Source organism: Nanorana parkeri, unplaced genomic scaffold, assembly GCF_000935625.1.
Source record: "Nanorana parkeri isolate BGI_ZX_2015 unplaced genomic scaffold, ASM93562v1 scaffold69, whole genome shotgun sequence".
Taxonomy (NCBI): domain Eukaryota; kingdom Metazoa; phylum Chordata; class Amphibia; order Anura; family Dicroglossidae; genus Nanorana; species Nanorana parkeri.
In genome coordinates this window covers 1,673,119-1,701,071 of record NW_017306337.1, presented here as the reverse complement: position 1 = coordinate 1,701,071, position 27,953 = coordinate 1,673,119, and the positions used below count along the sequence as shown (strand labels likewise).

General features: G+C 41.7%; 1 protein-coding gene across 1 annotated transcript; it reads left to right on the top strand.

Annotated features, from left to right (window-relative positions):
- The first annotated feature begins 5,151 nt into the window (after window positions 1-5,151).
- Window positions 5,152-27,889, top strand: PSMD2 (proteasome 26S subunit, non-ATPase 2). The gene is made up of 21 exons (XM_018576545.1): window positions 5,152-5,343; window positions 9,142-9,198; window positions 10,299-10,463; window positions 12,665-12,786; window positions 14,496-14,720; window positions 14,949-15,107; window positions 19,272-19,416; window positions 19,500-19,560; window positions 19,645-19,791; window positions 19,892-19,998; window positions 20,133-20,260; window positions 21,004-21,091; window positions 22,749-22,911; window positions 23,020-23,121; window positions 23,865-23,998; window positions 24,155-24,238; window positions 25,396-25,564; window positions 25,644-25,738; window positions 26,610-26,736; window positions 26,830-26,948; window positions 27,609-27,889. Exons 1-21 carry the CDS (start codon window positions 5,239-5,241, stop codon window positions 27,789-27,791), a joined length of 2,685 nt encoding a protein of 894 aa, XP_018432047.1. The 5' UTR covers window positions 5,152-5,238; the 3' UTR covers window positions 27,792-27,889.
- The last annotated feature ends 64 nt before the right edge of the window (window positions 27,890-27,953 follow it).

Here is a 27,953-nt window from a genome sequence, read left to right as displayed (position 1 = left end):
GGGCTAAAAACCCTCTCTGGAAGGCCCTCAGATGCCTGTGAACTCCATGAGAATGCAAGGCAAGAGAGTCCCTAACATTTTTAATAATTGAGAGGCTGAGAGTAGACTCTTAGAAAGAGCTACATGAACACACTCCATATAAATATAAAACTGATTGGTTAAATATGAGCGAAATAAGTTAAGTTAAATAAGTTAATGAATAATGCATATGTGTGCCATATAGTGAAAATACAATGTGGATACTAAATGGTTGAATTATAAACCAGGTAAATTAATCAGTCTGGCATAACTGGAGAGGCAGTCATATGAAAAGGGAAGTCTCTAGAAACAAGACAAAATTGATTTTTATGATGGAAACCATGACTATTTATATTTTTTCTTATTTTTTCTGTATTTTGGTTTCTGATTTTTTCATATATCCTAGCGCAACTACCTTGGTCACCATGAACACACTCCCGCCCTGCTAAGATCTTGTCCTCTAGCAGACAGACTATGACCTTAGTGGTATCAAAAGGCTTCCTATGTAAATTAACAGTTGTGTTGGCTCCAGCTGACTCATTTGCTAGTATAACAGTGCCCCAAACGTCTAGAGAGTAGAACTGATGAAGGAGTTTTCCTTGCCTCTTGCCAATAGTAGGGCAGCATCCATATTGCTGGAGGACCTCACTTTTTCCTGGTAGCTGGGAAGTGGAGTTTGAATAAATGAATAATGTGTGGGGGACTTCTTAAACGGCCATTAGGGACCCAGGCTGAAAGTAAACTTGACCCAAAGATCTAAACAGTGTTCTATTAAAGTCTGTTGTTTGCTGGGGGGAAATCTGCTTCTTCTAACATCTATCAATCTTTAGGGATAAGCCCTGATTTACGCCAAGTCATGTGGTTGATTGTTGTTCCCAAACTTTCCTCAAACAGAGAGTGACCATGGAGTTGTATCTTGCACAGGTTGTATTTGGAGTCCACCACACATAGTTTTAATTAGAGGGCCCTACAGACTGTGACAGACTGAAGCATCTAAAGCATTGCTCTCAAAGAAACCCTCAAAGTATTGATTAAGGCTTCTGCAATATAGTCTAGAAGACTCTAAGATCTTCCAAACCTGCAGGGCCCTGTCCACCAAGGTGAGAGAAAGAGAGAGAGAGGGGTCTGCAGGAGCTTACAACCAGCTTGTAGATCTTCTTTAAGTCAGTATCTATTTTCCTATCAAGCACATCTGCAAAATAGATGGAATCATCTGTTAGGAGGGTAACATTTCTGGCCAGGAGCATTAGCAATGCATACATTCAGGGAACCTGACTCCTACTCCAGAAGCAGGCAAAATTTTGACAGCGTTAAAGTACGATTATTTTCTGTCAGCCTTCTTCCAGTTTTACTGGAAAATTCTCTTAATCTCATTGATGAACAGAAAAGCTGCCATTCGCTTTTCGAGATGGGTATAATAGGGGTTGAGTTAAACCCCCCTTCTACTCATGTACCTACTTACCTCTTCCTTATGGCAGTGGTATCCTCCTGTGTTTACAGCCTCGCTGCCAAAATCTGTGCTGGCCATGCTTACAGAGTAACTCAGCTGTTACTTCTGTACTCCTACATTAGCTGTGCTAGGAGTATGGCTCCATTCAAGTCTTGGGGAGTTAATGTGTAGACAACGTTTGCCTAAAATACAATTTCAGCAATAGAGCTTCAATCACAGGGGGAGGGTGCAGTATTCCTAATCTTTGCATTTAAAATAAAAAATCACACATTTAGTAAATAAGAAAAGAAAATCTATTGGCTCCGAATGCTTTACTTACAGATTGTTAGTGAGTCAAGGCTTCAGTATTGATCTGCAGCCTCCCTCTTCTCCTTCTCTGTGGAACCAATTAATGACAGCTATGGAACGATTCGTAAGTACTGATTTCAGAGACACTGCTGACAGCAACACAGTTGTTGAGCACAGTACAAATCTGGAGTGATGATGATATTTTGGCTACATAGGATTGTGGTAGGAAATCAACACATCTTTTAGAGGAATACCATGATAACACAGGACGAACACACAGTCTTCATGAAGCTGCTGAAAAATTAGACCTGATGCCCTAGCTTTGTAAGGAAAGATCAGGCAAGATGAAAAAAACAATCTGACGTGTATATAGTACTTGCAGAGATTGGGGGAAGATATGTATACGTCTACAGCTACTCAAATGGTAACCATGATAATCCCACTCATCTTCCCTTTTTGGGGACACATGTTAGCTTCTATAATTGTTGTATGAAGAATGTCAGTGGGTGACCATAGTGGTGGGGGCACCTCCTGTTGTTTTTGACATTATTAAAAACATTTGCAGCTGACCTAAGACAAAATGTTTATTTTGTTATTTTTTACTAGTAAAGCAGAACCAGGTAATTCCTCTTAACCAGAGTATTTTAAGATTTTCTAGGACAACCCACCAGCATGTAGCAACTTACAACATAAGAAGATAGGTCTCTCAGGACTTTACTGCCAAGTGGTGATAATATTTACATATATATTTTGAAAATATTAAAAAATGTTCTTTTATGTGATCAACTTGTGGTTTCATCAATTTTGCACAGTAGCAATATATAGAGTACAACATTGCCATCTAGTGGCAAAGCATATTGCACCAGCTAAAGATCATCTCGCATATACCCTTACCCTATATGTTGATAATGATGATAATGATTATTATTATTTGTATTATTATTATTTACTAAGGATTTATATAGTGCAAACAGTTTGCACGGCGCTTTAAAATATAAAGGGAGATAGTACAGTTACAGTACAATTCAAGACAAAATGTTTATAAGGGTCCTGCACTTGAGAATTTACAATCAAGAGATTACAATCTATACCATATTAGATAGATGTTATAGCTTTCACTGTTGGAGGATTCTGCCACCAGTAATTATTGTAGCAGGAAAGCACAAATGACTTTTCTCAGATCTGACCCGTTCCAGAATTTTACATTGCAATGCTGTCAAGTCCATTGCACCCACATTGCTTGCTTAGCAGGGTTCACATTCTGGGTGAGACTTTCTATTATCATCAGTGTCCACATCCTCACCACACATTGTTACCTCAGTAGGATCCACACCATTGAATGCTTTGCACACCCCTATGTTCCACCTCTTTCCCCAGTGTCAGCTTCTATAGCAGTTCTTTCTGTGGGGTCTGCTGTAGCTGCTCAGTCAGCTCTACCTCCACTGCCTACATTATGTTCCCCCACGCCTGCCATTTTAGCATTTTTAAAGAAAATGTGAAGTAGTATTACATTCTCAATCTTGTTTTCAATTATGAACCCAAATAAAACAGTGTTCTTTCCTAGAGTTTCTGCCTCAAACCTACTAAAGCTGGATCTAGCGTATCAAGTAGCCTTTGAAAAAATGCATTTCACTGTTTCATCCACCAAACATCTCTTGTAATGGAAAGCTGCCAGCCCACACTTGATTCTAAATCTTTTTTGCAGCGGTACATGTCAAACGTACTGGTATGGCAATTCTTCTTATATACCAAACAATCTGCTGAAGACACATGCGCAAAATGTGTTTACTTTAGATTGACTCTTCCAGATACTAAAGTAGTGACCATCCTCACATCTTTCATGGAACAAGACAAAACCTTGAAATTCTTCCTTAAATTTTGTAACTTATTTTCAGCATGCAACACTGACACATGAAGGCATTGCTTCCTCAGTGTTACTTGCATACAGCATTGATGACTGACTGTTGTTTATGTTATTTATATCAGCATTTCAGCTATGTTCATGTAGCTTCTCCTAACCTGGCTAAGTGTAGTTATGAACAAGCGCTAGGCAGAGTAAAGGGCATCCCATTAAAGTCTATGCAGCTGCCCAGCGTTTTCACAGTACTTCACACCCTGCCAGTTTAATAAAAGGCCTATTGATATTATAATGAATTAACACCATAGATCTAGGGAACTTCTGGTTGCCTTAAGGCAGGGGTAGCAAACCTCCAGCCCTCCAGCTGTGGTGGAACTACAAATCCCATGAGGCATTGCAAGATTCTCACAGCCACAGACCTGACTCCCGAAGAGAGATGCATCATGGGATTTGTAGTTTCACCACAGCTGGAGGGACGGAGGTTTGCTACACCTGCCTTAAAGGATCAGGGAGGATTTTTTCCCTGTTAGACCATGCTTTATAAGGGTTTTTTTTTTACTTCCTCTAGATAAGCTGTGGGTTTGGGGTTCTGTATTTTTTGGCTTTCAATGTATTTATTCATTGTTCTATTGGTTGAACTTTTTTTCAGCACAGTATATTTGCCAGTTGGTAGAGTGAAAAAGGTCTGGTCGGTGGTCTGCATTGTTAAAGTGAAACTATGCTCACCTCCAATCCAGCAATACAATGTTCACGTGCTGGTCATCTTTCAGGTTCAGTATCTTTAGCCAGCTTGATTGGCTGTGCCAGGATGTGGAACCTCCCATGCAGGGCCATATGTTCTTTTATCCCAGCAGATGAGAAAATTGTACACTGAGCAAAGCATGTGAAGCTCATTGTACATTGCAAACTTGCAGGTATTAATCCATTCTGGTAGAAGAGACACAGTATGTCTCCCCTGCAATAGAAATTCTCATGCAAAGTCCCACTTTAACTACAGTAAGGGGGTATTTTTTTTCCAACCGAATCAAATTGAAAAATGGGCGAGTCTTTGCCCGAAAGTTGTGTGAATCTTGAGTGTAAAAAGAGTTTGCCCACACCATGTCTGTTAAGCTGCATTTTTCAACACATCACAGCACACGTATGATGTGAACAAGGCACATATAGAATGTTTTCTGTGTGCCCTGTTCACACCATAAATGTGAGGTGGTATGCAGAAAAACACAGCTCAATAAACATGGGATGAACAAGGCCTTATAAAGGTATATGTTGGAAAGGTCAAAGGCAGCCTTTATTTGCCTATTTAAGAAAAATATATCAGACCATATTTTTTAAAACATGACTTTCTTTATTTGAGTCGCATCAATGTATACATTGGATTGCTAAAACAAGCAGGATGAGAGCGCCAATATGGCTGCTAAGAACCATCACGGAGTAGTAACATGGCGTTCCATGAAAAAGTGGCTTATCATGGTCACGTGACCAGGAACCAGCCTTTCCTGAGAGAATGCGCTGCGCAGCGTAGACAGGGGGTGTACGTGTGCGTAGGACGTCAGCTGCGTGGTGCCGGCGCTTGCGCGGATTGGCCGGCCTGTGTTCGCCAGTACCAGGGGACTCATTGGCAGACATGGAGGAACAGAGCCGGAGTCAACAGACACCCGCGGCTGGCAAAGGCAAGGAAGCTGGCGGAGAGGCGCGCGATCCGGTGAAGGAGAAGGAGGAGCAGGAATTGGTGAGACGCGGCAATGAGTGAGGCCAGCCATGCTGTGTAGAGAGAGGAGCTGTGGATGATACAGCTGAGTCATTGGGCCCATACAGAACACAGCCGGATAGGGAACAGAGGCACATTTACTGCACTCAGAATTACAATACAGAAACCTCTAAGGCTGCACTCGAAACACGAAGGCCTAAGGGATGAGATCAGCCAATATAGAAATAATGATTGGTCACTTTTTTTAGGTGACCCAGATCATAGTGTCACTGGGATGTATGGGGGGGACTGGGCCCTACTGGAATGAGAGTAGAGATGTCTGGTGTAGAAAGACCACACTGATGTAGAGGTCAGAAAGGTGAGTCAGTCCAGAGAGAATGGACAGATTGACACAAGGGTATATGGCCAGTGGTATATGGTGATCACCATAGATGCAAAGGGACTAGAAAGAAAACATATTTGGGGAAATTCACAAAAAGTGGAGCAAACAGAATCTGCAGCAGTTGCCCATAGCAACCTATCAGCTTAGCTTTCATTTTTAAACCTTGACTGAAGAGAGAAGCTGATTGGTTGCCTTGGACAGCTGCTTCAGATTCTGCCTGCTCCAGTTTTTATGAATTCCCCCCCCAGTATCTGCTTTCATAAACTGCCCTCTTCATGGATTCTTCCTTTTACTGCATCTGTTTGTCGGATGAGTTTCATAAATAAATGGATGGGCGTTACCAGGGTAGGCAACAAAATGCATAAACCATTTCCACATGGATATCTAGAAGGCCCGGTTCGCACCTGGGCGTTTTGTAGGGCGTTCCTACGCTCTGCAAAACGCTCAAACACCAAAATCCCATTATTTCCTATGCGTATGGTTCACACCTGGGCGTATTACAGGCCATATGAACGCGCTACAAAACACCCTACGCCCAAAGAAGTACAGGAGCTTCTTTGGGGCGTTTTTGTTGGGCGTTTCCATTGGGATACAGCCAAGTAGCCCTCTGAAACGCGTGACAAACGTGCATATTCGATACGCCTAGGTGTGAACCCAGCCGAAAATGAAATGTAGACCCCAACGTAAAAGTCCCATTTTGTGATTAAAATGTTGTGACCACATTGTCTGCCCCCATGCTGCCCTGCACCTGAGCAGTAGAATCACAGAGTTAAAGTGGAACTCCAGGAATGATCTTTTATGGTAACTTACATTGGTCCAGCTTGGCTCAATGTAAATATCCATACCTGATCTTCGGAGGCCCTCTGGGGTTGCTGACAATCACTGTAGTAGTCTCTGTTACATGCCCTGAGTGACGTGATCTTCTGGGTGCTGCTTCAGCGGCTTTCCCCTGCACACTGAGCACAGGGAGTCTCTTGCTGGTCACAGCCGCCATTCAGAGAATGTGTATGGGCTATGGTGCCATCCAATGTGCCACAACAAAATACAGCATGTCTGCAGTTTTTCACAGTGCAGATCGCACATGCGTGGCGTGAGGATGGAGAACATAGAATATTGGTCCCTCTAGCGGTGACTACTTGTCCAAGGACTAAAGCAGGGGGACGGTCTACTTGTCCCGCGGGAGAATGGACGTCCTCTGGTCTGCTCCCCCACTCTCCATCCTGAATTAATTTGCCTGTGAGCAGGGGACCCCGGAAACCGCGGGAGGGGAGTGACAATCGGGCTGCTTACAAGTGATCTTGGGCCGCTGCCCAAGATCATTGTACGAAATGGCTCCCCTGCACTACATTTCGAAATGTAGAAAAAAAAAACCACCCACCCAGAACCCGAAACTGCATGTCCCGTGTGTCGGGAGATAGAAATTCCCTTGTATTACAATATAGTGTAGTCCAATATCATATAGTATGGCACAGGCCAACCTAGTTTACCTGCTGGACTATAGAGTATCGGGAGATCTGTGAAAGAGAAACCCAAAGTTCTACGTAATGATCTATGATGTTGCTCCATTCAGTATTTGTTTCCCTCCTTAAGTCTATGAAAAGTGGATTAGGGGGTTACCTGCTATAATTCTAGTTGTGTGCCATGGAATTGTTCAAAACTGCTAGACTGAGCTTTTTTCATTTTTATAATCCATTTTCTATCCAAGTATGTTTAGTTTTAAAATGGCTAAAACCTTTTTTTCTTGGAGTACAGAGGGTTAAAACCTGTGTCTGTATCCTGTTGGTGAGATTTCCCTCCACTTCCTGTCCGGAGAAAGTGAGAGAAAAATCTCTGAAATAGTTTTCAGGACAAATGTCCTGTGACAAAAAATTATTTAAGAAGATCTCCTGGAATTTAAAAAGTTCACCCTTGCAGTGGGGGCTATCCCCGCACTGCAAGGGTTAACTGCTCATTTTTTTTCTTGGGGCGATAAGATACTCACGCGATTCTTGGTCCTGCTGCACTGACAGCTCACCTCTCGCCCGCCGCTCCAGCTGTGGTATGTCCCTCAGCGTCTTCACATCTGATACTCTGTATCAGGCGTGATAACGTCACAGATCAGCGCAACCCAGGGGAGATGAGGCTGAGTGGACTGGTCTAGCAGCCAGGCGGGACCGTGGATAAGGTGAGTATATTTTCGCTCCCTAGTCAAAACGAGCAGTTAACCCTCTGTAACTCCTATTGTGGTGAAAACTCTTCAGTGTTGGACTTGCCATCATTTTCTGTTTTGGTGATGATGGTCTTTAGGACAAATAGAGAAAATGGAGGAAATAACAAAGCTTCCTGTGCTTAAAATCCCGGGCCACTGCCCCATCTGCGGCCCGGGATCGGCTCGGAGGGCGTCAGGAGGAGGAGGACGGGAGATCAGCTCCTTGCTGATCCCCGTCCGGGCTGTGAATGCAGAAGTGATGTGTGTTACATCACTTCCGCATTCACCTGTCAGTCATCTGGATGGTATTGCCAGAGAGAAGAAGCTGATAAAGCAGATCTCTGCTTCATTGGTGATTTTTCCTTAATATAGTAAAAAAATAAAAAACCCCAGTGGTGAATAAATACCACCAAATGAAAGCTCTATCTGTCCTCAAAAAAGGGTATAAAATTCATTTCAGTACAGCGCTGCATGACGGAATAAATGTCAGTCAAAGTACTGCAGCGCTGAATACTGAAAAATGGCCTGGATGGGAAGGGGGTTTAACACCGCGGATGTCAACTGGTTAACATAACAGATAGACCTGTTTCAAGTCTCTCTGCACCAGTTTCTATTTCAGAGTGAATAGAAACGGTCACAGGTTCCGAACCTAATTAACAAAGGGATCGCAGCAGTTTGCTATATAGGAAACCGTTGCAGATACCCGCCAGCCTGGACCTGGCATAGGGGATGTTAACTGTCAGTAGCCTGGTAGACAGCTCACATGCCTCTCTGCCTGAGCAATGAACACACTACACAGGCAGAGCTTGCATATAGGCAAGGAAAGCTCCATTCTGTGCCTATGTGACCAGTTGTCAAACCCCAGCCTTCCTCCTCCCTCTCACTCCTAGCTGAGCAAGTAGCTCCTGCTCTTCTTTGTTTTGCAGACATGGCATAGAAAATGGAGCAGATCACTCCTAAATATCAAAGAGGGTTGTGCCCCCTTTAATGAGCAGGATCTGCTCCATTTTCTCAGTGAATGAACCTAGCAGGGACACAAAATGCAATAAAAGCTCAACAGGAATTCTAATCCTTCCCCAGTGTATCCAAAACGACAACATAAAAACGTTTTTGCCACACACACTTCAGGCATGTAGTGGCGTTTCCACATAACGCACAGCAATTTGGTTAATATTTTTGCATTTCGTTATGTCATCTAATGTAATACTTTGACTCTTGGTAAGCCTCTTGTTTATCTTTTCTTTCACAGTCTGAAGAAGACAAGCAACTACAAGATGAACTTGAAATGCTTGTGGAACGATTGGCGGTCAGTACTTTATGTAACATTAGTTAGTTTGTTCTTGTTGCGGTCATTGCTGAACTCTGCCTAGAGTTTAATGGTATAATGATATTTTGTATGCGTGACATAGTTTTAACCAAACCTATGCTTAATTAGTATTGTGAAGCTGTTCTGGAAGTATTAGATGGCATTGCTTGTTATTTATAAAGGCATTTGTTCCTGGGTAGAAACTAGAGGTGCACCGAAATGGAAATTTTAAAACCGAAATAAATAAAAAATTGTCAGGCCGAAACCGATACCGAAAATGTTTATTTAATTTTTAAAAAAATATTTTATTTTTTATAAACGTTTTAATTTTTTAATATTTTTATTTATTTAATTTTTCATTAAATATTAATTTTTTACATTACTTTTAGGGGCTTTGAGGAAATATTGTGAGTCTAAACAGACCCCTGATATTTCCCTTTTTTAAAATAGAAAAAGAGATTGAGGACACAAAGTCCTCAATCTCTTTTTCTGTGTCCCCTGTTATCAATGAACAGTTCCTGTTCATTGATAACTTGAGAACATTGTGTGTTTTCTATAACCACAATCATGAATGAACAGGAGGTGATGTAGATCACTCCCATTCATTCATAATTGAGGATATAGTACTCATACCAGGTCCTCAATTATGTACAAACACTCAGCGATCACTGAGTGTTTGTACTCAGTCTCCTCTCTGACACACTGTCACAGGAGGCTGATCAAGCAGTGTACGGAGGAGAGCTAAGCCTCCTGTGACAGTGCGGCCTGTCTCCGCCCACACATAGCTCTGCCGGACTGTGATAGGAGGCTGAGCGGTGTGGGAGGTGAGAAGCCGGCCGCTCACAGCGCTCTCATCCCACAGCGCTCTGCAGCCTGTCACACTTTCTCCTCCCCACTGGGACACAGAGCAACGCCCAGCAGGGAGGAAAGAAATCACAGATGCGCCGATGTATCGGCAGGAAATTGGCACTTTCGGCATAATGCCAAAAGTGCAATTTTCGGCCGATATATCGGTGCATCACTAGTAGAAACAATACAGAATTGTTCTAATCTTTTTTAGATGTTATAAGGATTTATTGACCTGTGTTTTGTCACTATAGGAGAAGGACAGCTCCCTGTATCGGCCAGCTTTGGAGGAGCTGCGGAGGCAGATCCGTTCCTCCACTACCTCCATGACCTCTGTTCCAAAACCCCTCAAATTCTTGCGACCTCACTATGGCAAGCTTAAGGAGATATATGAGAGTATGGCCCCTGGAGAAAATAAGGTGAGTCGGGGGAAGAAAATCCAGTTTATCTGATTAAGTATTAGGTGGAAGTTATAGAGGTACAATATATTATGAGTACAGTTCCTAGTGGCTCTTGTATTAATGACACATGCTTGGTGGGAGTTAAAGTAGTATTAAAATCTCAAACCTGTTTTCAATAATGAATCAAGAGCAAACAAATATATATTGCCCAGCAAAGCATTGCTTTACATTTTTGCAAAACGCTTACAATGATCATTTTTCTGAACAGCTGCTTCCAAGTCTCTCAGCTTTCCTGAACTCCCTGTCTAGTAAAAGATCACAAAGGACAGTGCAGACTTCAGCAACTGTTCATCTACTAGCTGGGTGGAGGGAGGAGAGGTGGCCAGGGAGGAGGGCAGTAGCTTGATTTGCTGTGTGTTTGTGGAGACGCACACACAAGAACTCTTGAGAAAGGAGTCACTCTAAGGGCCTGTTCACACGATGTCTGTTTTCTGTGCTGACCTGATCTGTACGCTCCTGCACTAAATATGTATCCCTATGTGTTTTATGGGCTACAGTTCTCACGTGCGCAGTCCTTTCGGTTATGACAGAAAAAATACTGCATGTCACATTTTGTCTGGTCAGAAAACGCACAAACGCGGCAAAAACGGAACGCAATGCAGCTTAGCAAAAAAAAGTATTCTTACTCCACTTTTTATGATGTCAGTAGCAGTCAGAGTGGGAGATAGACAGGTTGGGGTTTAGAGGTAAAGACATGAACTGCAAACATTTTAAATATGCCCATTACCTTGCCATGGACATACGAATAAAGGAAAAACATGTATCCGGGTGAGCTCACAAATCCTCATACAAACTCCAGAACTGACCCTTGGAGTCCCGAGCCTCAAGATCGGGTGTACCCAATAACGACGTCTCCTGCGAGCTCATTCTCTGCAGATTGCTGTAGCCAGCACAATCAACATGTCTGATCACCAGCTTTACATTCACAAAGGGAAGTAGATGTTACGAGAGGGCGGAAGTGACCTCAGAGGCTGAATCTGCATACTGACAGCCCCACGGCTTGAAAAAAAAAAAATTAACTGTCATCATCCGGACCGAAAACGCATCAAAAATGCACTGCATGAGTAGCACCGTGTCTGCTGATCCGGGCTTGAAAATCATGTGAACAGACCCTAAAACAGGATATCGGCACCAGTGCTAAGGGGAGCAGCTGATTCTGCAGGAATCTAAAACCTTTAAACATGAAGGAGCAACGTTCATTGTACGTGATTTTATCAGCATTTAAAATGGCTTAAAATCATTTTGACTTCAAAATAACTTGTTTTGGAGTTTTCTTGCCATATGGGTACTGTAATTGTTTACTGCCCTGTGGCTCTCCATGAACAGGGAGCTGTGTTATTATAGCGGGTGAGACATTGGCATGATTACTATGCTGCTGGAATGCTTCATACTTTTCTTGCAGGTTTATTTTTTCTAAATCTGTTTAGTGAGGAGTGTTTTGAACTGTCTGCAAACTTGGTTTTATCCCTAAAGAAACCTCTACATCAGGGGTAGGCAACTTTGGCACCCCAGCTGTGGTAAAACTACAAATCCCCAGAGGCATTGCAAGACTTTGACAGGAATGACTCCTAGAGGCACAATGTGATTTACCAGTGTCAGCCTTACCTTCCCCTGGTCTACATGGTCCAATTGTCGCAAGCAATGTTTGAATCTATTGCCTAACTTGTAAAGCTTTGTCGAAGTATGTGTAACCCTCAAATAAAGCGGAACTTCTGGATTTTTACACCCTGCACATTATGCCTTTTGCATTTGAGGTCTACCCTAATGTAGAAGGGCCTATTCACACCAGATGCTTTGGGGCTGCACTGGCCATTTTTTTTTCCAGCACAGCTCTAATGCATGGATGGGCACGATTCACACAACATTACGGTGGTGTGTGCTTTTTTTAGAGCAGCAGGGTGCAACATGGTACAACTGCCTTGCACCACTCTGTGACCTTAAACATTAATGAACTTGTGACATTTCAATAAAGTTCTAAACAAAAAACAGTGTGATGTGCCGGGCACCGCACATCGGCTGCTATGAATGGACCCTTATAAATATTTTTTTTTTACATTGTTATAATTTCTCTCATTCTTGCATGTTCTATGTAGTGCATTTAGGGGTACTGTGTCAATAACTGGTGATTATTTCAAAACTGTTATGTTCTACTTTCACAGCGGTTTGCTGCTGATATCATTTCTGTTCTCGCTATGACTATGAGCAGTGAAAGAGAATGCCTAAAGTACAGACTGTTAGGCTCACAGGAAGAGCTGGCCTCATGGGGGCATGAATATGTCAGGTAAAACGGTGAATCTTGTGTTATTATTCTCAATATAATATTACATCTATTTTTCAGGTACATAATTTTAATGATTTAGTATGTTAAATAAAATATATTTACAGAGGCTGTTTAGTTTTTTGTTCTGTTGGTGAAACAATAAATGAGAGCTATGTTACGTTCTAAGCTGGTTTAAGTCTAGGTAATATTGTTGTTAGCACTTTGTTAAAAAGACCCTGTAGCCAGATAGTTAATTTCAACAACAATCTTCCCTTAAGATTATATGTGCATTTCACATATTGTTTGCATATTCTTTTCCCGTGCACATCTCCCCTTTGTAGAAAACCCCAAAACCCTGAGACTGCTGCTGGGGGCTGCCATCTTGAATGTGATGCGAGTAGCCTTAGCAGACTCAGTCACTCAAATGACACCCTATAGTATTCCATCTCACTCCTCCACTAGCAGCTACATTGAAAGTTATGTAGGGAGGTAAAGTGGAGGGGGGAAGTACCTAGACCAACACAAAGAGTATTTAGACCCTCCAAAAAGAAGAGAGGGCTATGACATGTAAAGAGGGAAAGGGCTGTGCTCTGGAATGGACTTTTGCTGGAGTAGTCACATCATTGTAGTGACGCTAAACTCAGGAGTTAAATCTTAAAAATACTTTCATGTACCTTCACTATTAATAAAAATGTATCTTATTGGCGTATCACTCGGCTGTAGATCCTCAAATCATCTCTAAATTTGAGCGCACTGTGTCCTTCCTTCTGGAGGCTCCAAGCTTGCTCCCGTGATGGAGTACCGTCGCAATACAAATTGGTAAACAAACATAAGATTGTAGTCCATCACAGGAGTGAGCTTGGAGCGGTGACTACGGACCACGGGGAACAAAAGTAGCCACCCTCCAGAAGGAAGGACAATGTCGGCACCAATTCAGAGATGATTTGAGGATCTATAGCCGAGTGATACACAAATAAGATACATTTTTATTAATAGGGTACTTGAATGTATTTTTAAGATTTAACTCCTAAATTTACTAAAATAAGAATCCGGCTGCACTTTTTCATTCAAAGATGCGGAGGAGCGGTGCTTTATTTCTGTTCCTGAGTTTAGTGTCACAATAATGAAAAGAAAAGAAAGTACTTGGAAGCCTTTAAAATAGTTGTTTTTTTTTGTGTGCTTTTACCTGCATTTTTTTAAAGCTGGTAACAGGTACTCTTTAAGTGTCTAAGGATTCTTCCAATTCACCTTATTCTAACTGCATTTGAATTGTTCTGATATTCTATAAAGCAGGGAGTGCTAGCCTTCTGGAACATTAGGAACTGTATGTGACCTTTAGTGTACATTTTACTCTTCTGCGTTGTGGTAATGGGTGTTAAAACGTATGTTTTACTGCACGTTTTGGTGCCATTCGTACTGAAACACATCCCGCCACACTTATACAATGCATTCTCACAGCAGTCCAGCACAGCTCATAGTATCACACATACCATGTCGTCTTGTGTTATATGTCAGGAAAAAAGCAATGCATTTAGTGCACTTGGATTGCCTGGGGACAATAAAAAAAAACGTTTGAATTTAATTGTTGGCTGGTGGGGCCAATTAGCTTACCTTTGTGCCTTTTTTACATTATTGGGATATTTGTGTGAAAATTAGTGATAAACTATTCATGGCATTATCTGACATTCTTGGACTGAATTCACTCACTGACCTGTGCGTTCCTGTGATAGGCATTTGTCTGGTGAGGTTGCTAAAGAATGGCAAGAAGTGGAGGAATCTGATAAATCTCAGCGAGAATCCCTGCTGACTTTGGTAAAGGAGATTGTTCCATACAATATGGCACACAATGCTGAACACGAGGCCTGCGACCTGCTAATGGAGATAGAGCAGATGGACATGCTGGAAAAAAACATTGATGATAATGCCTATGCTAAAGTTTGCCTCTACTTGACCAGGTGAGACCTGCATGTGCAAATGTGTTTCAGGCTTACTGCAAGCACCTGATACTGTTTTCTGCAGAATTGATCGTCTTTTCTATCGGCCATTTATGTTTCTAGTGAATGTGTATTTTACTTAGTTTGTGTATGACCTATTTGACAAATGATGTATTTGATTCTATCAGTTTGCTTTGGTGCTTTATGGGAATTTTGGTTAATGTGATGCCTGTATCTTTATCCATGCAGTTGTGTGAGTTATGTCCCCGAGCCAGAGAACTCTGCTCTCTTGCGCTGCGCCCTTTCTATCTTCCGCAAGTTTAACCGCTATCCAGAGGCACTGCGTCTTGCTCTGATGCTGAATGATATGGAGCTAGTGGAGGACATCTTTACGTCTTGCAAAGATGTGTAAGTTTCTCTTTTTTGTTATGTTATTACGTACTATTTACAATTGTGGTCATTGTAAACTATTTTTCATATTTATGTTTACTTATCTGCATTTGCACTTACTAATCTGTAAGACATATATGAAAACTACACAGGTATCCAGTCATTGTGTGTACAAATAAATACTGTATGTGTAACTGTCCCTTTTTTGGTAACCTAATTTTCATTTAACCTCTTCGTGATGTGAAGAGCCACTGTACATCCCGCTACAGAGCCACTGTACATCCCGCTACAAAGTGCCTATATGACTGGCCACGTACACTGTATTGAGGCATTCATTAATGAAATAGTTAGGCTTTTGTAAAAGCTTTCTTTCATTAATGAAAGAATGAAGCCGTTACATGCAAATACCGGATCGCTATGATCCTAAATAGCAATCCTGGATTTGACAGCTGAAAATAGCAGAAATGTAGCTGAGTGACTCACCTCTCTGCTATTCGTTTTGACAGCTGGATAGCTGATGTTTATGATACATTGTAATATCCTGTGCCTGAAATGTATCACTTCTGATCGTCTAGGCATGTTCAAAGTGAGATCTGAATCTGACATGCCATCAGGATCAGTCTCTAAGGTTATTGGCTGTTCCTAAGTTTGGAGCAGCCTAATAATAGCCAAAAATTAAAAAAGTTAATCAATCAAGCAGTCATAGTGACTGCTTGATATAAACTGACGACAAAAAAAAGTTTTTTTTACAAAGTGTAAAAAAAATTAGGAAACTAAAATTGTATATAAATATATTTTTTATACTATAATTATAAAAAAAATTCCTAAAAATAATCAAAACTTGTGGAAAAAAAGTGTTTTTTCTTGTTTTTTCTACAAATTTTTTTATATTTTATTCAAACTGAGGCGTTCGGTACACATGTTTGATATAATTATATCACCCTATCTGTCCTCTAAAAAACTATATATAATATGTGTGGGTACATTTCGTAAGGAAGTATATTACTGCCATGGAAGAATCACACAGCAAAAATGTAAAAAGCGTGTCAGTCTTTTACGAACAAACTGAAAACTAGCTCAGTCATGAAGGGGTTAAACTACAAATTGCCGCCGCAAAAAAAAGTTTTGCTTGTTCGGGATAAGCCTGCCATTCTTTGCTGCTTTTGTAGATTGTCAAGTAAGTGGAGCTGAATGATCCATAAGGAAAGCTAGGCAGGAGACTAGGGCCTGGCATGTATGTGGGGAGGCCAGCCACATGCTTTAGTACAGATAAGCAAAGCTGCGCACTGGCATGTTACTGCACAGAGGAAAATGTACTTGTAGGTGGTTGGTGCCTAATGGGTTAATTCATGCAGCGATGTAGATATGTGGCCCCTATGCATCTTTTGCAGTCCCGTTCAGTGTTGTGGGGTGGGACCATGGTCAAACCATCTGCCCCAGATGCAATACCTTTCAACAATATGTGATTGACTAAGAAGCAAGACATGGGATGGATCAGGAGGCAAACCACTGAGTGTAAATGGTTGGCTATTGATTTAGTAATGCAAGATGAAGTGTAACTGAGCTAAACTGGAATGGGAAAGGGACACAATAATAAGGAAGAGCATGAAAGGATGCTTAAATGAAAAGGGAAGAGGAAGAACATCGTTTTGGTACAGGACTAAATAGGGAGGAATAAAAGCAGCTTTCTATGCACAGTTTGGGTCTTTGACTGACCATCAGTTTCTGCAGTGTCCTTTTGTGTGGGTGTTCTTGACTCTTTGGGGGTATTTTTTAGGGGAGATTCTGTCCATCATCCCACAAGTCCCTTGTGGGATGATTTGCCCTCAAATAAGCTTTAGGGACACATTCATTTTTTTTTTTGTTTACATACAAATCTGTGTTATGCTTTGGTTATTTAGTTAGACTTTTCAGAGTGCAGGGATGGTGCAGTCTGGGGGCCTCTTTTATATGGAAGATCTTAGACCTCCTGTCTAAAGTCTTGCACTGGCTTTCATGGCCATCATGGGATCATGGTTGGATAAACACATGTTCATGAAGCACACAGTGAGTATCGGCATAGGTTCATAGATTGATGCAACTGCATGCATCTGATATTTTCTAGACTGGGGGTCAGCAACCTTTTACTCCCCAAGTGCCATTTTTGCAACCATCAGACAACCTGGTGCCAATGAACAATAGCCCACCGTAGTATTGGTTAAATATCAATTTTTACTCTCATATTTGTACTGCTAATAATAAAAGCTCACTAATTATATTAATGTGTTTACCGTGCCATTAGCAGCACAACTATAAGGGAAGAAAAATGATAATCGATGCACACACAAAATATGTTCATATTTACGTGTTCTGGAAAGTAAACTGGACTTACAATTTTAGTGTGATACCTGTGCCCGTATTTCATGGCTCAGTTGTGCTGTGTCCGGCCTGTAGGTTGTTACTTTCAGCTGATGTCAGACCAACAGCAATGCACGGTAGACCCTCAGACAGCTCCACTACATGCATTGCATGGTAGACATCAGTCCAGCTCCACTACATGCATTGCATGGCAGACCTCAGACCGGCTCCACTACATGCATTGCAGACCAGCGCCAATGCATGCGTTGCAAGGCCTCGGACCAGTACTAATGCATGCATGGCGGGCCTCAGGCCAGCACCAATGCATGTGTGACAGTCCTCAGGCCAGCACCAATGCATGCGCTGCGTGGCGGGCCTCAGGCCAGCACCAATGCATGTATTGCATGGCCGACCGCAGCTTTTTTGTGGCTGATGATACTGTTGTGCATTTGTGAGGGTCTGCGTGTGTGCAGGTATGAGGGCTAATGTTCATGTAAGTGAGCGGTATGCATTTGGCTCCTTTTTATTTTTCTGCACTCTGTCGGATAGTGAAATCTTCATGTCTGGCACGGTAAAAGCCTCAGTGTCCAGTAAATCCTCCCGTTGGGCAAGTGAGTGAGAAGGCCTGCTCCTGTCTGATAGGCTGGCAGTTGAGCGATCCTCCAGGCTGGGGCAGACCGATTTGAGGGCCTTCTCAGCAAGCCTCTGCACTCCTATAACAGTCAGCCACATCAGGGAGGTGGGTGGGCCAGGCATGTACTTGACTGTCTGCTTGAGGTAGCTGTCAATTACGTGTAGTAAACTAAAGAATGAGATCGCGTGCCAGCTGCCAAGGCCTCGTGTGTCGGGGGGGTTACCGCCCCCTGGTCTAGACTTGTGCTGACATCCAGTGTGTCCTGCACATACCTCCTATTTGACAGCTGTCAAAATCAGCCTAAGTTGATAAGGGTAAAGATCTGGCATCTTCATGGTCCACTAAGAGGTCAATGACTTCAAGTATATCTAAAGACAAAACATTATTTTTAGAATTAGATAGTGAAATGGGATTAGAACACCTGTGAGGTTTTTATTGTTGTCTGCATTACTTATTTGGCCTTGATCACCAGCGTCACCGAGAGTGAACGTGTAATTAAACCTCAAATTTTTAGCTGTCATCAGAACAGGAATAGAGGGGACATTTTCCAAAGGGGACACTAGTTCTGGTGACAGCTGCCTAAGGAGATTTCCTTCAATTTGTATAGATTTCCTCTCACTGCTGTTGTGGTCCTTGGACAAAGTGGAGGGAAATCTCTCATCTGGGGCACAGATGGCAACAAAACTGAGTGTCTCTCTGATTAAGTCTTTCTGGCGGAACGCGTGAGAGGCTATGGGATTGTTGTGGGATGATTTTGCAGTGTACTTGGATGGTATAAACTTTCAATAAATCTGATTTATTTTCTGAACATTTGGATGTGCGGCTCTACATTGAAATTTTAAAACAGACATGTGTTATAACCTTCCCCGGCTCTATCCAAAAATGGGGGGGGGATACTTTTATTTGCACTGCTTTATCGAGTAGGACCTGGCATGTTAAGGTATATAACGCATAACATAATTGCCAAGTTCATATCTGACTGTAAAATGTTTGGTGATCTCCATATTGGTGTGTACCCCATTTCTGATACATATACAGCCTCAACCATGGAAGATGGATTTCTATCTCATTCATTTTAGTCTCTGAACCGAACATCTGTGATTTCATGAATATTCATATTCACTTATTTGAAAGTTAGCTTTGTCCTTTAAGATATCCTTGTGCACAGATTTAATCTGTGTACTCACATCTAGGTTGTATTTTTTTTCTAGGGTCATACAGAAACAGATGGCATTTATGCTAGGCCGCCATGGAGTCTACCTTAGCCTGAATGAGGATGTGGAAGAGTATGAAGATTTAACAGAAATTATGTCAAATGTTCAGCTGAATAGCAACTTTTTGGCTCTGGCTCGTGAGGTAAAACTCCTGATAAGCCTTGCAATCCTTGATTTTTTTTTTATTATTATTTACTTAATCCTCCTTTTCGTAATCTGTTTTAGCTGGATATTATGGAGCCCAAGGTGCCAGATGACATTTACAAAACCCACTTGGAAAATAACAGTAAGTTTACAGAGCTATCAGTCTAATTTTGAACGAGGTGATCATATGATAGGTTTATAATAATATTTATAATGTCTTCAATAGGATTTGGAGGCAGTGGATCACAAGTAGATTCAGCTCGCATGAATCTAGCCTCATCATTTGTGAATGGATTTGTTAATGCTGCCTTTGGTCAAGACAAACTTCTTACTGATGATGGAAACAAGTGGCTGTATAAAAACAAGGATCACGGTAAGAAATGTGCCATTCTGTGCTAATCTCATTTTATCTCTCCATTGCTTTCATTTCCTGCCCGTATTACGCTGGCCTGACTTTCTGCCTATGTCACCAGGCATGCTCAGTGCTGCAGCTTCCTTGGGAATGATTCTGCTGTGGGACGTTGATGGTGGTCTGACCCAGATAGACAAGTATTTATATTCTTCGGAAGACTACATCAAGGTGAGATTCATGATTTTCCTCATTTGACATGTAGGTGGCAGTGTTATTTGGTTCTTCAATCAACTTCAGTGTCGCTAGTTACTTGGCCACTAATACATTTTAACATTTGTTTGATGTAATTGCTTCCTTTGTAGTCTGGAGCTCTCTTGGCCTGTGGGATTGTGAATTCTGGAGTAAGAAATGAATGTGATCCAGCTTTGGCTTTGTTGTCAGACTATGTTCTCCATAATAGCAACACAATGCGACTTGGTGCCATCTTTGGGTGAGTGTTGGACAAAATATTGTAATGATAGCAGCTTTTTCTCCATCTCTTGGGGCTGATAGTCCCAGTGTTTTCTTTTTCTAGCCTTTTCAGCACTTTATACACAGTCCAAGTAGACCTTGTGTCTACACAAAACAAAAGCTTTCTAATCACTGGGCTGCCATCGCAGTACTTCTGTAGGCTAGTATGGCTTGGCATCCCCCCGGGGGCTTATAGTTCCTGTGACACCTTTTTCTAAAATAGCCACCCCATTAACTTTATTAGTCCAAACTAGCCCACTTTAATCCAAGGCCTGGGCTGGCTTTGGAAAGAAAAGTGGCTCCCTTTCCCGTTTCTTCACTTCAAGAGTTCAAAATCCTAGATTTACAAAAAGCCCAGCAATGGGCTGGTAAAAATCCTTGTCCAAAATCCTAGTTTGAACAACACAGTTAGTTTGCACCCTTTCAAAGGCAAACTAGTTGTGTTATTAACACACCTGAGATAAATCTGGGAGAAATGTCCACCCCTTTTATCTTGCATGCCCAGTGTTTTCAATATCTAGAACTCTTCTACTTCAGCTTTGTCTCATGATTTCTCATGAAAACGGCTACTTTTTAGTATTTAAATAGTTTATATTGGTATACTAGAAGGTAAAAATAATTGAATGTGGAATAACTACATCTCTGCTATGTACCATAGTTATATGGGATGAGAATGACTGCGCCTGTAAATTTACCTTGTGTAATCTTTTTCTTGTCCTGTAGGCTTGGCCTTGCTTATGCCGGGTCCAATCGTGAAGACGTTCTTACGCTGCTGCTTCCAGTAATGGGGGATTCAAAGTCCAGTATGGAGGTGAGTCATTAGCATTTCTAAGGTGGAATCAGGCAGTTAGATTTTCTGTGGTCATGCCACTGTTGTGAAAGTCATGATATGTTTCTTTGGGGTTTATGGAAACCTATAACAGGAGGAAATACTTGGTCTGCTATTCCTGATCTCCGTCTCAAAATAAGAGTTGCCTGGTTGTTTCTGACCCAGAACAAATGTTTAGATTAGAGAGTTTCCGAGTAAAGTTTCCTGATCTGCATACTTGTTTAGGATCAATGACACTTTAAACCAGTGTTCCCCAACCTTTTTATCGCCGCGGACCGGTCAACGTTTGATAATTTTACCGCGGCCCGCTGAGGGGGGGGGCGTTGATTGTTTATATTTTAGATTGGAATCACCTGTCCCGATAAATCCATATTTCAAGTAGGACTCATGGTATAGTCTGTTAAAAGTTACATGTTTCTTTGATGTTGAAGGCCCTTCTTCTGTCTCTTCACTGAGCCTTTTCTTTTTCTCAAGGAAACTTTGTTTCGTACTCATTTTTGCTAATTTGTGGGTTACATTTGAGCAAACACAATATACACGTACACCAAGCACTGTTAAACATGAGAAAGTACCGGTGAACAGAGAGAAGAGCGATACACACCTTCTCTTTACCAAAGCTACAACGACACTGCCGCTTGTAGCCGCTCAGCTCCAGGCGTCACCTAAAACCGCCCCGATATCACGATATTTTGCGCATGCGCGGTATTGGTGCGGCTTTAGGTGACGTCTCTCAGCTCCCAGTTAACCTCTCGTCCTGGAAAGTCGGACAAACCCGAGAGAAATACACCACAGTAAATAAAATGGAAATAATTTAATGTTCCTTGGGCGGCACGGTACCATTTGATCCACGGACCGGTATTGGTCCGCGGGCCCGGAGGTTGGGGACCACTGCTTTAAACCATTAAATGTGGATGACAACCAAGTGCTAAGAAGTGGGGGGGGATGACAGACCACACACTTTAATAGAAGTTTTTTTTTAATTATGTTGCATTACCCTGATATGATCAGTTATAATTATATACCCTTTTCATGTTTGCTTACTGCATTGGTAACGGACATGTAAGAACCTTAACCAAAAAAAAAACCCCCAATGGGTTCAATGATCAAAGTGAAACTTAAGTTACAAAAATTGCTGTGAGCTTTTTTAAGCAGAAGATACTTTGCATGTCTCGTCTCTTCAAAAAAAAAAGCCCTCCTGTCTCCTAGCAGTTGTTTTTGTCTAGTGTACACTGCCTGTGGTGCATGGGTAGTGCACTGTATACTCCCAGTCCATACACAACAAGTGTAAGAATGGAATCGGGTGTCAAAATGCACACATATGTAGGATTACATAATCAGTGGCGGAAGGAAAGCAAGTCAAACCTTGAAGATGACTGGGAGATGGCAGCGGTGGACACAGTGATGTGGGGTAGCCATGATCAGTCAGTGCTGAAGGGGGTGAACGGCCAGATGAGTCTGCACATATGCTGTGCATACATGCATATTATGGAACTACAGTTTCACTTACCTGATCTAGTTTTTCCATGAGAAATGCTTTCTAAGTTTGTGATTAAATGAGTTGATTGGTTCCTTTTTATTTTTGAAATGTGATCACTTTAATCCTGGATATAGATGTATATTTATGGCTTGTCACACATAGGTGGTTGGAGTGACAGCTCTTGCATGTGGTATGATTGCTGTGGGATCCTGTAATGGAGATGTGACATCCACCATACTTCAGACGATTATGGAAAAATCCGAGCAGGAGTTGAAGGACACCTTTGCCCGCTGGCTTCCTCTTGGCTTGGGACTAAACCATCTAGGTGAGAGTTTTCTAAAGATTGAGGAAGCAGAATTCAGCAAAACATATGACTAATTCATTTTGGGAAAGGCGAACCTGTCTTCATTGGTCCTCTCTCTCTCTTCTACAGGGAAAGGTGAAGCCATTGAGGCAATTCTTGCTGCACTGGAGGTTGTTTCTGAGCCATTCCGGAGTTTTGCCAACACCTTAGTTGATATCTGCGCATATGCTGGCAAGTTACCTATTTTATCTTAAGGGCATTGCACCATGATCTACATTTTTACTCCTGTTCTATTTCTGAATGCTGAACAACATGACTATTGAATTGTTAATTGTGTATAGCTGATTACACTGGATGTGATACAGATGTTACAAGCTTCCAGTGTCTTGACCATTACTGACTCGATTGGGCCTTTTGAAAGCGGTTACCAAACTGTATTATTATAATGGGTGTATGGGGGGGGGGATATTTTCTAAGGATGCACCGATGCAATTTTTTCTAGTACAAGTACTGATGCTTTTTTTCAATACTCGCCAATCACCAATACCTATTTTTTTTTTTTCAGTGTCATGTGACATTTTTTCTAAATTACAGACTAATGATTTGGCGGGGTTGGAGGAAGGAGGGGGAGATTTTTGTCCGGTGCTGTAAACGGGTGCTGCGATTCACAGAGAGGCTGCCGGGACCTTGGCAGCCTTCCTGTGAACGGCGGCTCCTGTTTTACAGCACTGACTTGTGTTTTAAAACTTTAAAGCAACTTAGTATCGGGGCATTTTTACGAGTATGAGTTCTGAAAATGCCCAGTATAGGCACCAATACCGGTATTGGCATCAGTGCATCCCTAATTATATTTTCACTCTGGTATTCCTTATTTTGGGAACTTGCACCGCTGTTTTTCTTTGGTTTTAGACTGAGATTTAGACTGCAATGTTACATCATCTGAGTATGGTAAAAAAAAAAATTGCTCTTTACAGGCTCTGGCAATGTGTTGAAAGTGCAACAGCTTCTGCACATCTGTAGTGAACATTTTGATAATAAGGAGAAAGAAGAAGAAAAGAAGGACAAGAAGGAAAAGAAAGAGAGTGCTGCAGACATGGGATCTCACCAGGTAACATCTTACTACAGGTTACGCTCGCTAAAGAATCCATCTCTTCTCATTTATCTATGTTAGATATTATGTCATTATCAAAGAATCATATAAAAACTTCAATAAGATTTCATATTTATTTGCAGATTAAGTAACCTGCTTAATTTTGTTGTATAGGGTGTTGCAGTCCTGGGTATTGCTCTCATTGCCATGGGTGAAGAAATCGGGTCAGAGATGGCACTGCGCACCTTTGGACATCTGGTAATGTTCTTAAAACAAATATACTCTGCAAATTTCCACCTACCCCTCGACATCTGAAACTTTAAAACCAAGCTCCACCATTTGAAGTAGGCAGAATATGCCCAAATAGAGAGAAAGCACAATCACCGCTCCCTCACGGTTGTAATGGAGGATGGGTGCCTACTAGTTGATATAAGCATGGTCAAAAACGGCACTCTTTGCACAATGTGGTCATCCTAACATGTTTAAGTAGTGTGGTGATAGGGATTAGTACTTGCAAGTCAATATACTTACCTCTTCAGCAACCCTTGTGTTCTACCCATGTTGTGTTGCAGCCTCTGTCCTTATCTTTTGGCATTCAGCGCTTCCAGGAGCTTCAGATGCCTGTGTCCCCCACCGTGGCTCTTGCTCTGAACCCTACATCACTTCCGAGTTATGTAAGGTTTCGGAGGACTGCGGTGCACAATTTGGGATACGGGAATGTGACACTGGGAGTGTTGGATGATGAGGACACTGATGGGCTGCAGGAGTGGAATGGAGCAGAGGCTGCTGGAGAGGTAGGTATGTTTCTTCTTTTTCAGGGACCTTACAGTTTAAATCCTTTTGGAGAACTGGCCAGGTCTGTTAAGCAGTGTACAGGAAAGCATAGTGAGCACCTTGAACTTTACCTGGTACTTGAAAGCCAAGGAACCAAAGCCTATGTAATGAACACATATGGTGGCTCCAATGTGCATATAGAATAAGAAATTATACTGAGATATTATGGTTGTATAACAGTTTATTTACATCAACTTTATATTGAAATATTCTCTTTCAGCTTTATTTAAAAACACTTTAGTTTCCTTTTATTGACGACTCTACAAGCTGCTTATGATAAGTACTTCTGATAGTCCACATTGCTCATCATCACCCCATTTTTGCCCACCCCACCCCTTTTTTGTTACTAAATGTAATCAGGCCATCAAACTAGCCTGGCCTCCTTAGAACAGTGAGGTGGCCCTAAAAAGAGCTTGACCTCATCTAAACAATAGACCACTCATTTCATCTAAAATAGGAATCAACTGGGTGAAATGTAAGGAGCAGGATTGTTTTCCTGTCAAGCTTCCATGTGTCATATATAATATTATTAGTGTGTCTCTTCTACATTAACCACCTCTTTTTCAATGTTTCTCTTCTAGCTGAGGTATGGTGAGCCCACACTCCGCAGAGCTGTCCCTTTGGCTTTAGCTCTCATCTCTGTGTCCAACCCAAGGCTGAATATCCTGGATACTCTGAGCAAATTCTCTCATGACGCAGACCCTGAAGTTTCCTATAACTCCATCTTTGCAATGGGCATGGTGGGCAGTGGTAAGATATTGTTACCTCCCGAAACTGTCTATTTTTTAGTGGGAACCGAGTATCAAAGCCATGTTTTGTCTCTCTGTAGGAACCAACAATGCCCGTCTTGCTGCAATGTTACGTCAGTTAGCGCAGTATCACGCCAAGGACCCTAACAATCTTTTCATGGTGCGATTGGCACAGGTATGAATAGAAATATATTACCAAAGTGTGGTTGTTAATAGACGGGGCAAGAGTGGATGTTGATTGTTGTAATCTTGTGCGTGTGAAATGTTTTATATTAGATATGTAATTTCTGTATTTTAGTATATGTGCTGTATGTGTAATGCATTAAATGTTATGACTGATGAGATAGTTACTATAGCAAAATGTATAGAAGAGGGGATAGGCACAACATCTGCTACATGTTACACGGGATATCAGTATAAACTCCATTGTAAAGGAAAGGGCACTGTTAAAATCTGGAGATCATGAAACATTCATCCAGTAAAGGCCTCAAGAAGTGTGGGATTGTCTGTATAACTGTATTACAAAAAAAATGGGTAGGAAAGAAAATCTGATTGGATGTGCTTTATTTTACATAAACTTCACAAAGTCTACATTTCATAAGAACATGTATGGCTTTCTAGTGGTTGGATGAATGGTGTGCCATCTTCTGTGCCCAAATGGGGATTCTTCAGCTGATTGGTAGCAGGTTAAATACAATGACATTAGTGTAATAGACAGATAAAATACAGTAATATTAGTTGGAACGGTCAGTGGGATATTCTGTACAATGCCATTACTCAAGCTTCATGCAGCGAGTGTGGCTAACGTCATGGAGGTAGAGGGAGGCAGAGTACAGTGTGGGTATTGAGATGTATGTTCATACAGTATTGACACAGATGAGTTGGGAAAGCGATGATGCAGCCACTGGTTATGAGCTGTAACTAACCTAGTGCCAATAGCAAGGAAAGACTAAAGAGACAGTCTTCTGCAAAGTATTGAGCTAGAGTGCGAGTGTGTAAACCTTTTTGCAGCCTTGTTGGTAACATAAGACATCCATATTTTGCAGGGTCTCACACACCTTGGGAAAGGAACCCTCACGCTATGTCCATATCATAGTGACCGCCAGCTTATGAGTCAGGTGGCAGTGGCTGGGTTATTAACTGTACTTGTGTCCTTCCTGGATGTGAGGAACAGTAAGTCATGTATTCTTTATCCATTACTATTTTTTTTTTTTTTTGTCAGCCACTGTATCTCAATGTATGTGTATTTGCTTTTTTTTCTTTTAGTTATATTGGGAAAGTCTCATTACGTACTCTATGGTTTAGTAGCTGCAATGCAGCCACGAATGCTGGTTACTTTTGATGAGGAGTTGCGACCTTTACCAGTATCTGTTCGAGTGGGTCAAGTAAGTAACAAAGGCCTAAAGATTTACCTATTGTTTTTTTTTTGTTTTGTTTTTTTAAAAGACCCAGAATAGCCAGTGTGCATTAAAAAATAATTGCTGTGGAACTGCATGCATAAAATCTGTGACATCACCCAAAAACAAGTTTTAGCTGTCATTCCCGCGTTAGAGGAATTACAAAACTTACTTTTGCAGTGGGGCTACCCCCGCACTGCAAAGGTGAAGTGCTTGTTTGTCTAGGAGTTCAAATAAAGAAAATATACTCGCCTGATACTCAGTCCCACCTGGCTGCTGGACCCGTCCCCACAGCCTCTTCTTCCCCGGGCTTTAGCAGTCTAAGTCCTGCTTCAATCATACTTCTAATGCATGTCCATTGACTTGCATTAGACATGAGGACGCTGAGGGACAGTCCACAGCCAGAGTGGGGGAAGGGAGAGGGGAGCGCTAACTACCACAGGGCCGAGTATCGGGTGAGTATATCTTTATTTTTTTTTATTTTATTTTGTGCCCCCGTAGATCAAAATGAGTACTTAACCTTTGCAGTGTGGGAGTTGCCCCACGGCAAGTGTACGTTGTTATAAGATCTGCGGGTTCATAAAACCTCTAAAACGGCAAACTGTCACGTCCTATTAATGTTACTTTTTTTTGTCTTTTATTCTGTAGGCCGTGGATGTTGTGGGGCAGGCTGGGAAGCCCAAGACCATCACTGGTTTCCAGACACATACTACCCCTGTGTTACTGGCACATGGTGAGCGGGCAGAGCTGGCAACGGAGGAATATCTGCCTGTGACCCCCATCCTTGAGGGATTTGTCATTCTCAGAAAAAATCCTAATTATGATGTCTAGTGTTGTTTAAATACCATATGGGAGGGAATATTGTGGGCTGATGGGACTAGTTGTGTTTTTTTTGTTACTAAATCTTATTAAATAATTTCACAACTGTACCTGAGTTGTCACCTATGCCTTCTTTGGGTTACATTTTTTTATGATGGCATTTTCAACCCTGGC